This window comes from Galeopterus variegatus, unplaced genomic scaffold, assembly GCF_000696425.1.
Source record: "Galeopterus variegatus unplaced genomic scaffold, G_variegatus-3.0.2 Scaffold1718, whole genome shotgun sequence".
Classification (NCBI taxonomy): Eukaryota; Metazoa; Chordata; class Mammalia; order Dermoptera; family Cynocephalidae; genus Galeopterus; species Galeopterus variegatus.
In genome coordinates this window covers 210290-226681 of record NW_007727829.1, presented here as the reverse complement: position 1 = coordinate 226681, position 16392 = coordinate 210290, and the positions used below count along the sequence as shown (strand labels likewise).

Sequence of the window (16392 nt, the reverse complement as noted above, 5' to 3'; positions counted from 1 at the left end):
GCTTCCCCCCGCGCCTGGCTCAGCCAGTGAGCGGGAGCCGGACCGTATGTGGGATCCGAACCCTCGGGCGGGAGCGCCGCCGCGCTTCCCAAGCGGCGCACTATCCAGTGCACCACCGGGCCGGCCCAAGTCTGTTGTATTTTAATCGAGTCTAGCACTATTCTTTTTGACCTCAAATGGTTTTTCCTTGCTTTCAGACACAAGATTTCCCAGGCTCATTTTGTACATTTCTTGTTCCAAACCTGGAATCAGTCATTTTCCCAATGACACATGACTCCTTTCAATACAAAATGGTATTTGGAGACCACAATCTGGGTGACAGGGATGCTCAGTGTTACGGGGTTGATACTGATTCAGAGGGTAGATCTAGGAAACATTTTTTTTTAAGATAAGAAATTAAATAATAATTTCATTCTGACATCCAATTCAAAGTAACATGTCAAGATTTACTTCTTTTATTTTACAACACCATTATTTGCTTTATCCTGATATATATATAGGTACCAATGTTATATCATTACAAAATAACCATACCAATATTTTTCTTAACTATAAATATACTGAAGTTTGAGATTTCTTTGTGGTTTCTTTCATTTTTAGGATATAGCCCATTAAAGGTTTATAGTAAAAAAAATTCTTTCTTGTGCTCTGACTAATCTAAATATACCTATAGCCTAGTTCTCCCTTTTATAAGCTTTTAAAATTCTGATTCATGGTTTTTATTTGTTTCTATTGTTTTCTCTCATTTTTTTTACCTTGTTTTCTTAAATTTGGGTTTTAGGTTTTCATCTGTGGCTGTATTTTTCTAGTGTACCTTCATTGTAGGTATACCTCAGGCCATTATCATCATCCTTTTTTTTGAGGGGAAGGAATAATTAATATCTTTGTATGGGGCTTGCCCTCCACAACCCTTTTCTGTCACTCATGTGTAAGTGAAATGGGCTTTTCCATATGCTTACGAGAAGTCTTTTGCTTAAGGGGTGGAGTTGGACTATAAAGCTTTTCTAGCTTTACTGCTCCAGTATTCCTTCTTGTTACCTTAAAGTATCAAAAAAATATGATCTGTGTGTAGTCACCTCTGCCATAGTATTGCTATGATGCTCAGTTTAGACTCTATTCCAAGGAATTTTGTAAATGAGGAGCTCTTTCTGGAAGAAAACTTCTGCAAGGTATTTCTAAGAGCCTGGAGGAAACAGGCCACCCAAGCATGATCTGGCCTACCGGTGGTATCTCTGCCTTTGCCTGCAATTTTTTCTCATATATGCATATTGAGCCCTTCACTTAAAACAGGAGCCCCTCTTGTGTGATTGTCTGTCTTCAGGGTCTTAAAAAAGTAACTTTTGATATTCCTTCACACTTTCCCACACCAATGAGATCCACAGGGGAACCTGTTACTGGTGATGGTTTGGCCCCACCTATTCATATTTTGGGGTTCACTAGGATACCTTTCCCTAATTTTGTTGAAGATGTTTTCATGTTTTTTTGTATTAAATCCTGATTGCTCAGTGATTTCTTTTGATGGGAAAATCTAGAGGCTTTCAAAAACTATATTGCCATTGCCTTCTTGCATCTCTCATTGCTCAGGTCCTAATACCTATACACTGTAATTTTAATAGTTACTGCAAAAAACATAAAATGCTAATTAAATTCTCAGCATTGGACAGATTGGATAGACAGAAAATCAACAAAGAAACATTGGATTTAAACTGTACTATAGACTGAATGGACTTTACAAACAACAGAACATTTCATCCAACAGCTGCAGAACACACATTCTTCTCATCAGCACATAGAACATTCTCCAGGATTGACCATGTGTTCAGCCACAAAACAGTCTCAATGAACTTTAAAAAAATGAAATCATATTAATTATCTTCTCTGATCACAATGGAATAAAGCTAGAAATCAATAGCAAGAGAAACTCTCAAAACTGTATGAATACATGGTGACTAAACAACATGCACCTGAATGACCAACGGGTCAACGAAGAGATTAAAAATGAAATTAAAAAATTTCTTGAAACAAATGAAAACAGAAACACAACATAGCAAAACCTATGGGATACAGCCGAAGCAGTACTAAGAAGTTAGTTTATAGCAATAAATGCCTACATCAAAAAAGCAGAAAGATTTCAAATAAGTAATCTAACAATGCATCTAAAGGAATCAGAAAAGCAAGAATAAACCAAACCTTAATTAGCAGAAAGAAATATAATAAATATAATAAAGATCAGAGCAGAAATAAACAAAATTTGGAACAAAAAATAAATAAAGATCAGAGCAGAAATAAACAAGACTGGGACCAATAAATAAATAAACAAATAAATAAAGATCAGAGCAGAAATAAACAAAATTGGGACCAATAAAATAAAATTAAAAAAAAACCCAAGCCAAAAGATTGTAAAAACAAAATGCTTCTTTTATAAATAAAGATCAGAGCAGAAATAAACAAAATTGGGACCAATAAAATAAAATTAAAAAAAACCCCAAGCCAAAAGATTGTAAAAACAAAATGCTTCTTTTAAAAAAAACACAGATAAAACTGACAAGCCATTAGCGAGACTAAGAAAAAAAGAGAAAAGACTCAAATAAAATCAGAAATGAAAAAGGAGACATCATAACTGATGCTACAGAAATATAAAGGATCACAGATATTATTATGTACTGTACGTCAATAAATTGGAAAACCTAGAGGAAATGGATAAATTCCTGAACACACACAATCTACCAAGATTGAACCAAGAAGAAATGGAAAACCTGAGCAGAGCAATTATGAGTAATGAGACTGAATCAGCAGTAATAAGTCTTCTCATTAAAAAAAAAAGCCCAGGACCAGATGGCTTGACTGCTGGATTCTACCAAACACTTAAAAAAGAATTAGTACTAATTCTTCTCAAGCTCTTCCTGATAACTGGAGAAGAACACTCTTCCAAACTCATTCTACAAGGCCAGCATTACCTTTATAACAGGAAAAAAAAAGAAAACTTTAAGCCAATATCCCTGATGAACACTGATGCAAAAATCCTCAACAAAATACTAGCAAACCAAATTCAGCAGCATATTAAAAAGATCATTCACCACAATCAAGTGGGATTTATCCAGGGATGCACAGTCAGTTCAACATGTGCAAATCAATAAATGTGATACATCACATCAACAGAATGAAAATAAAAACCATATGATAACCTCAATTGATGCAGAAAAAGCATTTGATAAAATTCAACATCCTTTATGATAAAAACCTTCTGCAAATTAGGCAGTGAAGGAATGTACCTCAACATCATAAAGCCTATATACGACAAACTGACAGCTAATATCATACTTAATGGGGAAATGCTGACAACTCTTCCTCTAAGAACTGGAATAAGATGAGGATGCCCACTCTTTCCACTCTTATTCAAAATAGTACTGGAAGTCCTGGCCAGAGCAATTAGGCAAAAGAAAGAAATAGGCATCTAAATTGGAAAAGAGAAAGTCAAATTGTCCCTGTTTGCAGACGACAGGATCTTATATAAATTAATTTAACCAAGGAGGTGAAAGATCTCTGCAAGGAAAATTATAGAACACTGATCAAAGAAATTGAAGAGGCCACAATGAAACAGAAAGACATTCTTTGTTCATGTGTTGGAAGAATTAATACTGTGAAAATGACCATACTACCAAAAGTGATCTACAGATTCAATGCAATCCCTATAAAGATAGGAATGACATTCTTCACAGAAATAGAAAAAACAACACTAATAATTAAAAAATATGACCTGTGGATATCTTTTTAAAAAAATAATCACTTCTCTGGTTATTCACTTCTACTGTATTTTTAAAAAGTATCAATCTATGACTAATTAAAAGTACATTTGAAAAAATAAAACTCATCCTTCATCACTGAGAAAAACAAAAAAACAAACAAAAAACACAAACCAACCCTGAAGAGCCAAAGCAATCCTGAGCAAAAAGAACAAAGCTGGAGGCATCATACTACCTGTCTTCAAAACATACTACAAAGCTATGGTAACCAAAACAGCATGGTATTGGCATAAAAACAGACACACACACCACTGGAACAGAATTGAGAACCTGGAAGTAAAAGCCATGTATTTACAGCCAAGAGATTTTTGATAAAGGTGCCAAGAGGACTCACTGGGGGAAAAAAAGTCCCTTCAATAAATTATGCTGGGAAAACTGGATATCCAGATGCAGAAGATTGAAACTAGACCCCTATCTCTCACTATACACAAAAATTAACTCAAAATGGATTAAAAACCTAAATTTAAGACCTCAAACTAATAAACCACCTCAAGAAAACATAGAGAAAACATTACATGAAATAGGAGTAGTCAGCACTTTTTTGAACAAGACTACAAAGGCACAGGCAACTGGAGCAAAAATAGACAAATGGGACTACATCAAACTTAAAAGCTTCTGCACAGCAAAGGACACAATCAACAAAGTGAAGAGACCATCCACAGGATGGGAGAAAGTGTTTGCAAACTACACATGAGACCAGGGGCTAATATCTAGAAGATATAAAGAACTCAAACAACTCAACAGCAAAAAATCAAATAACCCAATTAAAAATGGGCAAAGGACCTGAATAGACATTTCTCAAAAGAAGACATACAAATGGCCAAAAGGCACAAGAAAAATTTCCCAACATCACTAATCATCAGGGAAATGCAAATTAAAACCACCATCAGATATCACCTCACTCCAGGTAGAATTGCTATTAACAAAAAAGACCGAAAAGAACAAATGCTGGCAAGGATCAATAGAAAAGGGAACTCTCCTACATTGTTGGGATTGTAATTTGGTACAGCCATTGTGGAAAATAGTGTGGAGGTCCTTCAGAGAACTAAAAATTGAACTCCTCTATGACCTAGCAATCCCACTGCTGGGTATATACCCAAAGGAAATGAAATGAGTATATAAAAGAGACACCTATACTCCCATGTTTATCACAAAACTATCTATGGTAGCCAAGAGATGGAATCGACATAAATGCCCATCAACAGATGAATGGATTAAAAAATCTGTGGCATATACACAATGGAATACTGTAAAAAAAAAAAAAAAAAGGGGTTCTCATAGAAGTAGAGAGTATAATAATGGTTATGAGAGACTGAGAGGGTAAGGGTACTTGGGGGGAGGGGAAATGAGGAATTAATGATTAAAAAATCTGTGGCATATACACAATGGAATACTGTAAAAAAAAAAAAAAGAAATCCTGTCATTTGCAGCAACATGAATGGAACTAGAAACCATCATATTAAGTGAAGTAAGCCAGGCAGAGAAAGACAAATACTGCAGGATCTCACTCATATTTGGAAGCTAAAAAAAAAAAAAAAGTGGTTCTCATAGAAGTAGAGAGTATAATAATGGTTATGAGAGACTGAGAGGGTAGGGGTACTTGGGGGGAGGGGAAATGAGGAATTAATGGGTATAAAGCTATACTATCTATCCTAAGTGAATCAATGTAGAATATATGCTTGTATTGAAACAAAACACGGTACCCCACAAATATGTATGAATAAATGTTGAAATAAAACTAATGAAAAAAGAAAAAAAAGAAAATGCTAATATTTAAATTTATTAGCATTTTTGTGCTTTTCTGATAGATAAGATGCTACCAAGCTAACATCAGAGGAAATAAGAAATGCACAAGAACTTACAGCCACAACAGCTTTTTACTATTATCTTCTAAGTTATCTATCCAGCAAACGTTTACTCAGTACCCATTATATGTATGACATATACATATCATATATATTCTATTCTTAGTACCAAAGTACAAAGAAGAAAGAGATTTGGATCTTAGGATCTCACAATTTAGTGAGTAATATTGAGTTTAGAACAGAGTAACAAATATAATACTATAGATGCAGAAAGAAATGAATAATTAATTTTCTTTGAGTGGGCCTTAATAGGTACACTATGTAATGTTAATCATTAAAATTACATTGTAGAATATTATTTATTGAATGGAAAAAACTCACAATATATGGTTAAATTAATCAAAGCATGGTACAAAATATGATCTCATTTTTGTTAAAATGTTTATATGCATGGGTTTGTATGGATAGATAAAAACACATTACATCTATGACTATAAATTAGTACAACCAATTTGGATAGAAATCGGGCAATACCTAGAAATTCCGCTTTTAGATGCATACATGTAATTACAAGAAGATATTACAAGGAAGTTTGCTGTGATATTTATGTTAATCTAAGAAAAGAAAAAGAAAAAAAGCAAATATTCATCAAGAGATGAATGAAATTCTGATACATGCTACAATACGGATGAACCCTGAAAACATTTTGCTAAGTGAAATATCCAGACACAAAAGGACAAATATTATATGATTTCACTTACATGAGAAACCATTCTAGAACAGGTAAATTTTAGAGACAGAAAGTAGAATACAGGTTACTGCGGGATAGGAGAGAGGGGAAATGGGGAGTTATTACTTACTGGGTATACAGTTTCAGTTTGGGATGATGAAAAAGTTTGGATATGGACAGTAGTGACAGTTGCACAGCATAGTGAATGCCACTAAATGGTACACTTAAAAATGGTTAAATGGTAAATTTTATGTTACGTATATTTCACCACACCCACACCCAGCTAATTATGGAAAGTCTTTGTTCTGAACATCACAGATGGCAGGAAGGCTTGATCATGCCACCAGTGTTGCCTGGAAAGTGCCCAAAATAACCAAACCCCAATGTATCACAGCTTGTTCCTTCAAGCTTTGTTGCTTACCTGTATTAGGCCTGGTATAATCTCTGGCAAAAGCAGGTTAAGTGTTTCCTTGGATACTCTCTCTATCACTTTTGTTTGCATTTTGATTGCAGCCAGATTAATTGGGTAGTCAGCAGTTTGGATGATAGGACAAAGCACTTTGATGCACTGCTCTGGACTAATTGAAGTGGCCAACACTGATGCAGCTTCCTCAGCAGATCTCACCACCTAAAACAAACAGGAATTTAAGCCAGGAAGTAATTTCTAAAACATTATACTATGTCCCAGAAGTACAAACTTCATGAAATATTTAATATGATGTAATATTTTGGATTTGTTTGCTTTGAAAATCCTATAGAAAACAAACATAAAACGTGAGGGTACAGATAAAACAGACTGGCAAAATGTCAATAACTGTTTAAGTTACATGAGGGATAAATGGGGCTTTATTACGCCATTTTCCCTTCTTCTGTGTTCTTTTACTATTGACAAAAGAAGTTTTTAAATCAAATCATGGCCTAGTTGTGCTGAGGTGTAGAGGGTCTGTTTACCTAGACTGTAATTTAATTAGAATCCCCTGCTTCAGCCAGGCTGAGGCCCTGCTCAATATTAGTATACTCAACTCCAGGAGCACTTGTGCCCTTTGTATCATGTTAACATGAAATAAAAACCATCTCATTAATGTGTTATCAAAAGTTAACAAGCTATTCCCCCTTATTTTCATAACAATTTTTTTCCTTCTGTATTGAACCTGGCGAGGGTAAAACACTGGTTTTGCAATGAAGTGAAGAAATGGTTGCCTATCTTTTTATTAAAATTTGTTATCTCTAAAGATGGTCTTATAAACATGTAAAAACAATCGTTTTTGATGCTACTTTGGTAGTGTCTCACTTATGATCTAAATTGGCGAAAAGTACTTAGAAAGATACAGTGGAAAATACACTGGAAGCCAGAAGACCCAGGGCTAATTTCAGCTGAAAACACCTTAATGGTGTCGATTTTACATTTTGTAAAAACACAGATGCTACAGGGCCCATCTGGGTCAGAAGGTGGATAATTAACTACAAAATATTAGATATTGTTTTTTAAACCTACTGTGAGATGCTAGGGATGGGCCACTACTAAACACCAGCTGAATAAAAAACCCAAAAAACCTATATAAAAATCCAGATAGATTTAAAAGTTATGATTCTCCTAGAAGATTCATAGACAAATCTTTTAAAAAAGTATATTATCTGCTGCCAGTATTGATCTGGCCATCACACCTTGGGCATGAGTGGTGACGGTCAGCTTTGTATGCCATGAATATTCATAACCAATAAAAAAAAAAAGTGATTCCTGTTTGCAGTGAACCTGGGAACCAATCCACCCCACTTAATCATTAATGTGCATGTGAATCACTTGGAAATAGTGTTAAAAATCCAGAATCTGTATTTCTAATAACATATGGCTACGTGGAGCACATGATTTTAAAAACAGTAAATTATCCTGAGGGTTTCCATTTTTCCACATCATCACCAACACTTTGTCTTCCTTGTGGATGTTAAGTGGTAACTCACTGTGGTTTTTGCTGCATTTTCCTAATGACTAATGATGCTGAGCACATTTTCATGTGCTTATTGCTATTTATATATCTTTGGAGAAATGCTTACTCAGATCCTTTTTGGACACTTAAAAAATTGGGTTGTCTTTTCATTGTTGAGTTGTAGAGTACTTTATGTGTTATGGATATTAGCCCTTTATCAGATATGGGATCTGCAAAAATTTTCTCCCATTCTGTGAGTTGTCTCTTTACTTTCCTAAAAATGTTCTCTGAAGCACAAAAATCTTTAATTTTGGTTAAATCCAATTTATCTTTTTATTTTTTTTGTTTGTTGCTCTGCTTTCAGCATTATATTAAGAAACCATAGGACTGGCCAGTTAGCTCAGCTGGTTACGGCATGGTGTTGATAACACCAAGGTCAAGGGTTTGGATCCTGTTACTGGCCAGCCACCAAAAAACCAAAAAAATCCCCAAAAAACCCTATAGTCTAAAGTCCAATGTAAAAGGTTTACACCTCTGCTTTCTTCTGAGAGTTTTGTAGTTTTTAGCTCTTATGTTTAGCTTTGATTCATTTTATCTCATTGCCACTTTAACTTTCCTTTTTTGACTTGTCTTTTGTTTATGTCTTATTTCTACCAGATTCTTAATGATATTGCTCAGGTGCCTTCTTGCAGAATTACAGTTCTTTTTGAAATTTCCTTTTCTAATTATTTCTGAGATTATAACAAAAATCCTCATGGTTATCTAATCAATGTCATTGGTGAGCAGGGGGGATATCATGACTACACAGTAACAAAACAGTTTTACAGAACACTTTAATGAACGCTATCCTCATTACTTCATTAAATAAACTTGTAACATATATATAGTTCCTATAGGCAATATCCCCTTTAAAGATAACAATGATTTATCTTCATTAGTTATTTAAAAAAATCAAATTCTTATTGCTAAATGAAAAGAGAAGATAAAATTGGTGAACTCTAAAAGTGAAATGAAGGAGAAAATGAAATGAATTTCCTAGAGCTAGCCTATTTTAGGTGAAAGGCCATGATATCACCATAATCCATTTAATAGAAAAGAATATATGCTCACAAATGAAAAGAGAAGATAAAATTGGTGAACTCTAAAAGTGAAATGAAGGAGAAAATGAAATGAGATAAATAATATTTCCTAGAGCTAGCCTATTTTAGGTGAAAGGCCATGATATCACCATAATCCATTTAATAGAAAAGAATATATGCTCACATCCTAATCGGGTATGAACCTTGAATATAAAGATAAGTGTCCATCAAGGAAGTGACTAATAAGGGTACTTTTTATGCAATGTTTACATATTTCATACAATAAAATAATGAGAATAAAATAATAATTTAACTGTCAGGCAACTTACCTCCTTGTGAGGATCTTTATGTGCTTCTAATGTTTTCATAACAGTCAGTTCTGCATAGTTTTTAAATCTTGCTGGTTGATGCCTTAGGATTTCTCTTAAAACCTTTAATGCCAAAGCCCTGATCGTAGGCTAAGAAGAAACATTTAAATGTTTGAAATATTTTTGATTGTAGACAATCTTTAGCATTTTCAATTTCTATAACTTCAGGGTCTTAATACTGGGGGGGAGGGATTATTATAGACAACTGTACTATGTATGTGATATATAACAATTGAGTTTTCAAAACTGTAGTTGAAAATTAATGACACTTCATATATTTGTTCCTAATCGGGTATGAACCTTGAATATAAAGATAAGTGTCCATCAAGGAAGTGACTAATAAGGGTACTTTTTATGCAATGTTTACATATTTCATACAATAAAATAATGAGAATAAAATAATAATTTAACTGTCAGGCAACTTACCTCCTTGTGAGGATCTTTATGTGCTTCTAATGTTTTCATAACAGTCAGTTCTGCATAGTTTTTAAATCTTGCTGGTTGATGCCTTAGGATTTCTCTTAAAACCTTTAATGCCAAAGCCCTGATCGTAGGCTAAGAAGAAACATTTAAATGTTTGAAATATTTTTGATTGTAGACAATCTTTAGCATTTTCAATTTCTATAACTTCAGGGTCTTAATACTGGGGGGGAGGGATTATTATAGACAACTGTACTATGTATGTGATATATAACAATTGAGTTTTCAAAACTGTAGTTGAAAATTAATGACACTTCATATATTTGTAAGAAATAAGGAACTAACTACATTCTGACTATAAAAAGTTTTACTTCTGAACTAATTTAAATATGCAAAACTAGTAACCTGTAATTTCCTATAAAAGTTCAGCCTGCAACCTTTAATTTTTTCTGTTGTCAGTTGTTCAAAATCATTGAGCTACTTGGTCTAAAAGAAAAAAAGTCCTTTATAATGAAAATTTCATGAGGAGAAAAGCAGAGGAATAGACCCGTTTTCTCAATTTCTCAATCTATGTAGTATCTGATTAATAGGCAATCTAAAAGAGACAGGAAGAAGAGTCTATTGTTTTTTTTTTTTTTTTTTTTTGTCTTTTTTTCTTGCCCGGCAACGGATCGCAACCCTCAGTGTCGCGCCCGTACTGGACCGGGACCGGCAACGGGATTGCAACCCTCGGTGTTGCCCCCGCTCCTCGCTCAGCCAGTGAGCGGCCAGTCTGTACGTGGGATCCGAACCCTCGGCGGGAGTGCCGCCATGCTTCCCAAGCGGCGCACTGTAGCAGTGCACCACCGGCCGGCCCAGAAGAGTCTATTGTTTACATATTCTGCCAATTACCTCTTTATCCCCAAGGGTTTCAAGTAATAAAAGCAATATTGTTTTGAAGTGCTCATCCCAAACACTGAAAGATTCTTCCTGTGTCAGTTTCATGAGTTCATAGAGGGCGATTTTTCTTTCTTCTACACGTTCATTATGGTTAGAGAGCTCCTTCAACAACTCTGCAACCAGGTCAGAATGGTCTAGGGAAAGATCTGTTGAAAGGACATGATATTAATTCTATAACTTTATAGGTCAACTCTCACAAGTATGAGGATGGCAACTTTATAACATTATGAAACAGACAAAATCAATGTTGACTGTAAAAAAGAAAAATGTCATCCCCCAAAACCAATGTTAAACTTTTTTGAATAAAAACATACAAAAGAGAGAAGAGTATAATGAACCCCCATATGTCCATAACCTAGCTTGAAAAATGATCAAGATTTTATCATTCTTACCTTATGTTTGTCCCCTTTCCCCTTTTTTCCTGAAGTAATTCTAGTGTGAAAGTTGGTTATAGAAATTGGGTCATTCTTGTCATACACAAACTGAATCAGAGTCAAGGGGCCAGAAAGAAAAAGCATTTGGGGCACATAGCACCTGCTCCAAGAATTTTCTACAGACCCAGCTGCTGAGCAGCCTGCTAGTTTTACAGCTAAGACCAGTTTTACCTAGTAGCTGCTGAACTGACTTGCCATGACTCTAAGACTAATTTTACCTACTGCAGTCACTCATGAAAGCCTGCTAACTTCAAAAACTTCGTTAGTGACAATGAGCTTTCTTTCAAAACAATACATAACATTTATCTCTCTAATAAAATTCCCAATCTTTTGTTTGTTCTTTGGATATACCAGAGACCATTCTGGTCTGTGTCTGGATCACAATCTGTTTTTCCTGTTTCTTTTTTCAGAGATTTGTCTCTCTATTTTTCACTTTAGCACTAGCAAATCCTCCGAACATACTTCAGTATGCATTTCAATGATGTCATGCTAGGAGGCTCACAATATCTGGGTATTCCAGTTTTAGGGATGTTAATAATGATCATTGCATTTAAGTGGTGACAGCCTGATCCCACCATTGAATAGTTCCCCACCAACATTTTAATTAATAGTTTCACCCAATGATTGTTGCTGAATCAGTTATTTCATTAGGAATTAAAATGGTGATTATCTAATCATACCATTCTTTCCATGGACTAGAATTCTTCTGCAGACAGTAACTTTAACAACTAGAGCTACTTTGATTATCTGAAGTACAGCTTGACAGAAAAGGAAGAATAAACGCTTAATATATTTCCCTTTAAATTTCAGAGTCAAGAGTTGGGCCCAGTGGTTACCAAGGAGTTTTGATTTATTTTTGCTTTCTTTTCTAAAGTATAATTATGAACTCATGGATTTTATGTGTTAAAGGACACAATGCTTATTTTTCAAAAACAGTCATCAGATAGTGCTTTGAATCATTTTTGTAGGAATAACAGTTAAATCTAAAAGTTCACATTAGAATATTACAAAATACCAGAGTTACTCCTAAATTCTTTTGAGGATCAAATACATGATAAATTCAGGCCTTGAGGGACTTGGGCAGGCAGTGGCCTGAGCTTGCGCCACAGATTCATTTCCTTTCTAACTCCTTCTCTGGAATGAAACAACCACTGAGCATGCTGCAGACCAATATTACTGGTTTAACAAGAACTACTGCACAGTATACATGCATGTCTATAAACCCCACAAAAATCACTCCTGGAAAGTTATGTTACCAGACTTTAACAGATGTCAGAGAATCAACCTGATAAGGGTATATTTTATTTCAGCTGAATAAAGGGAATTCACAAGAAAGTGTTTATCAAAGGAAGCCAGTTCTTTTTTTCCATGAAAATAGGCTTGTAATTGTTCTAACAGATAACTAGAAATGCCTTCACATATAATGGTCTGGTCAGATGACTGATAGGAAAATAATCTCTGCCAGAGAAAGCAAAGAAATTGTTTGTTACAAAACTAAACTATTTACATCCTACAAACGAGATAAACTCAAGGTAGTAAATTTTTCCTCTTTTGACACAGAGAGGCACTGTGGTCAAGTGAAAAGAACACAGGCTTTGTAGTCTCACCAAACCTTTGCCTCTTACCCTCTGTGTGATTGGGGCATTTTCTTAATTATTGCTAAGCCTCAGTTTTCTTACCAGTAAAATGGGAAAATAGCAACCACCTCCTAGGGTCATGGTGAGAACCTGGGACTGAAATACAGTAAACTCACTAATATTAATTTTCCTTGTGTCCTTCTGACAAATATTGGCACAATTACAACTCTGATGATATTATTGTTGTAGTGCTCAAAAAATACTAGATAGTCTTTCAAGTTGACAAACTTTGATATGGGTCTCCCTTGAGTAACAGTATCATCCTCACAATAAGTAGCATTTTGGAATATTATAGTCCCCAGCCCAGTAAACTTCACAAATGTTATCATTAGATGTGGATATTTAGTGGGTTCTCTTGGACTTGTTAATTTTGATAAGTGTGTGTGTCTGTCTACAATGTATGCAAAAACATCTGGTTAAGAGACATATTTAATAGGTCTCAGGATTTTGAAACAATTTCCCTTTACAGAAATTCTGACTTGAACAGAATAATTATCTTCTGCCGAAAGTTGCATATTCTGAAAACAAAAAAAGGAGGAGAAATTTTGTATGGAGGGAGCAAATAAAAGAAAAATCAAAACAGCAATAGAGGACAATTAAAAAAGGATAATGTTAGCAATGTTCATAATAAATAATGTCAAACAAGGTCTTCCCCATGTCAAAATGAAAAATAAAAATAGATGATAAATGAAAACAACTGCCACTTGAAGCTCAGAACAACTACTGTTGTGGTTTAGCTAAAGGCTTATCCATCTTCACTGAGTGTTTACTTAGTATGAAATGGCTGCCTATGTTTCATAAGTCCATCAAGCATTATGCTGTGATAAAATAAGGTTCTTAAGCTCAAAAAAACTCTCCCCATGTAGGTTTCAGTTGTATAGTTTCCAAAGATGTCTTCCTTTAACAAATGGAAAATATATAATCCTTAGTAAAGGAGAAGAGAATTAGATAAGGGGGTGATCTTGCTAAGCTGTCATAATTTTGGCTTTGTTATATATTAAGTCTCTTAACAGGAGAAGTTGGTAAAAACATAATTCCCCAATCTCATTAGTGATCAAAGAAATACAAATGAAGATTTTTTTCATTTATCAAAATTACAAATGACCAAGTGTAGGGATACAGATTCCCAAGCAGAAGTCTAAGGAAGGTCTCCCCATGTGAAACTGTGAAAGTATATGCTTTTCAGGGTCCAACTAAGTAAGAAGGGTGGGCATACAGAGTGGCCATGGTCTTGAGAACCAAGGAAAGACTGAACAATGAGGAGAATAAAGAGACATGACGATTATATGCAAGGCATGATTCTGAACTGAATCCTTTAGCTATAAGCTATTATTGGGAAATTCTGGAAAGACGGTGGCATAGGAAGCACTGGCAATCTATCTCCTCACCTAACAATAATTGCACTGGCAGAATCTATCTGATGTAACTATTTTGGAACTCTAGAGTCTATTGAAGGTTTGCAACTTCCAGGGAAAGGCTTGGATAGTAAAGTGCAGTTAATTTTGATCAATTTTGGCTCTTTTCAAAGGAGCAGTTACCCATCCCTGACTCCCAGCCCTTTGACAGGGAGTTGTGCATATGTTCCCGGAGCAGCTTACGCACAGCTAGTGGGAGCTGGGGTGGGGGAAAAGGGTCTTGCCCTACAAATGTTGGGGATCTGTGCTCTGATCACTGCTACTTTTGATCACAGAGGCACAAAGGGCTGAGCAGTCACTGTTGTTGCACCTTCCCCCAATGGTGCACGCACTTCCCCCTCTGGCTGAAGTGACTTCCAGGGAATTTAAAGGGCTGGCACTCTTTTTCCCCTCTCTTCATTTTCCCCTCTCTTCATTTTCCCCCTTTCCCTCTTTTTTGTGACCCAGACAATAAAGACTAAGACATTCAAAAACAACTATATAGGGCCGGCCCGGTGGCGCACTGCTACAGTGCGCCGCTTGAGAGTGTGGTGGCGCTCCCGCCGAGGGTTCGGATCCCACATGCAGACCGGTTCCCGCTCACTGGCTGAGCGAGGTGCGGGTGCAACACCGAGGGTTGCAATCCCGTTGCCGGTCCCGGTCCGGTATGGGCGTGACACTGAGGGTTGTGATCCGTTGCCGGACACGGGAAAAAAAAAAAAAACTGTATATACAGGGAAAATTAAAAAGTGACTGTACATGCCCAGGGAAAGTTGCAGGTTCTGAAAATATCTGAGAAGAACTTAAGATTACACTAAGAACTGAAGTTGAATGCCTCAGGCTGCACTTTACTATCCAAGCCTTTCCCTGGAAGTTGCAAGCCTTCAATAGACTCTAGAGTTCCAAAATAGTTACATCAGACAGATTCTGCCAGTGCAATTATTGTCTAAGCGAGGAGATAGATTCCCAGTGCCTTGGCACAGAGGCAGCCTATAAAAATTAAAAAACAAAAATAAAAAACCTAAAAACAATTAACAAAAATTACAAAAAAAACCCCCCCAAAACCCAAAACAAACTATGGGGTAGGAGGAGAATCTGATTTCCAGAGTTACACTGTTGAATTCAAATGTCCATTTTTCAACAAAAAAACAAGGCATACAAAGAAACAGGAAAGTATGACCATTCAAGGAAAAAAATAACGAACAGTAACTGCCCCTGAAAAAGATCTGATGGCTGATCTATTAGACAAAGTCTTTAAAACAACTGTCTTACAGATACTCAAAAAAGTAAGGATGATATGGAGAAAGCCAAGAAAATGGTATGTGAATAAAATGGAAATATCAATAAAAAAGAAAACCTAAAAAGAAATCAAAAAAAGAAATTCTGGAGCTGAGAAGTATAGTAACTGAAACTAAAAAAATTCAGAAATTGAAAAATTTCCCAAATTCAGAGAACTTATTCATTCAAAAGGCAGATTTGAGAAGGCAAAAGAAAGAATCAATGAACTTGAAGATAGGACAGTGGAAATTGAGTTTAAGAAACAGAAAGAAAAAAGATTCAAGAAAAGTGAATAGCACCTAAGAGACATGTGAAACACCATCAAGTAGACAAACCTAAACATTGTGGGAGCATCAGAAGAGAAGAGAGAAAAACAAAGAGGCAGAGAGAACATTTGAAGAAATAATAGCTAAAACTTCCCAAATTTGAGAAAAGACATGAATAAAACATCCAAAAAGCTCAATAAACTCCAAGTAAGATGAACTCAAAGAGCCCCACACTAAGTTTTAAAAGACAAAGAAGAAAAATGGCGACGGGTCTGGAGCGCCCGCGTCAGGAAACAGCGCGATCCTGAGAGCTG

General features: G+C 35.5%; 1 protein-coding gene across 8 annotated transcripts in view; it reads right to left on the bottom strand.

Moving 5' to 3' along the window:
- CLASP2 (cytoplasmic linker associated protein 2) overlaps window positions 1–16392 on the bottom strand; it is a 192309-nt gene that overhangs the window by 11002 nt on the left and 164915 nt on the right. For all 8 annotated transcript variants that reach the window (XM_008578557.1, XM_008578556.1, XM_008578559.1 and 5 more), the window contains 3 exons: window positions 11022–11215; window positions 10137–10265; window positions 6760–6966 (listed from right to left, as the gene is read on the bottom strand). In XM_008578557.1, the coding sequence (XP_008576779.1) occupies window positions 6760–6966; window positions 10137–10265; window positions 11022–11215 (530 nt within the window). The remainder of the gene's footprint in view (window positions 1–6759; window positions 6967–10136; window positions 10266–11021; window positions 11216–16392) is intronic.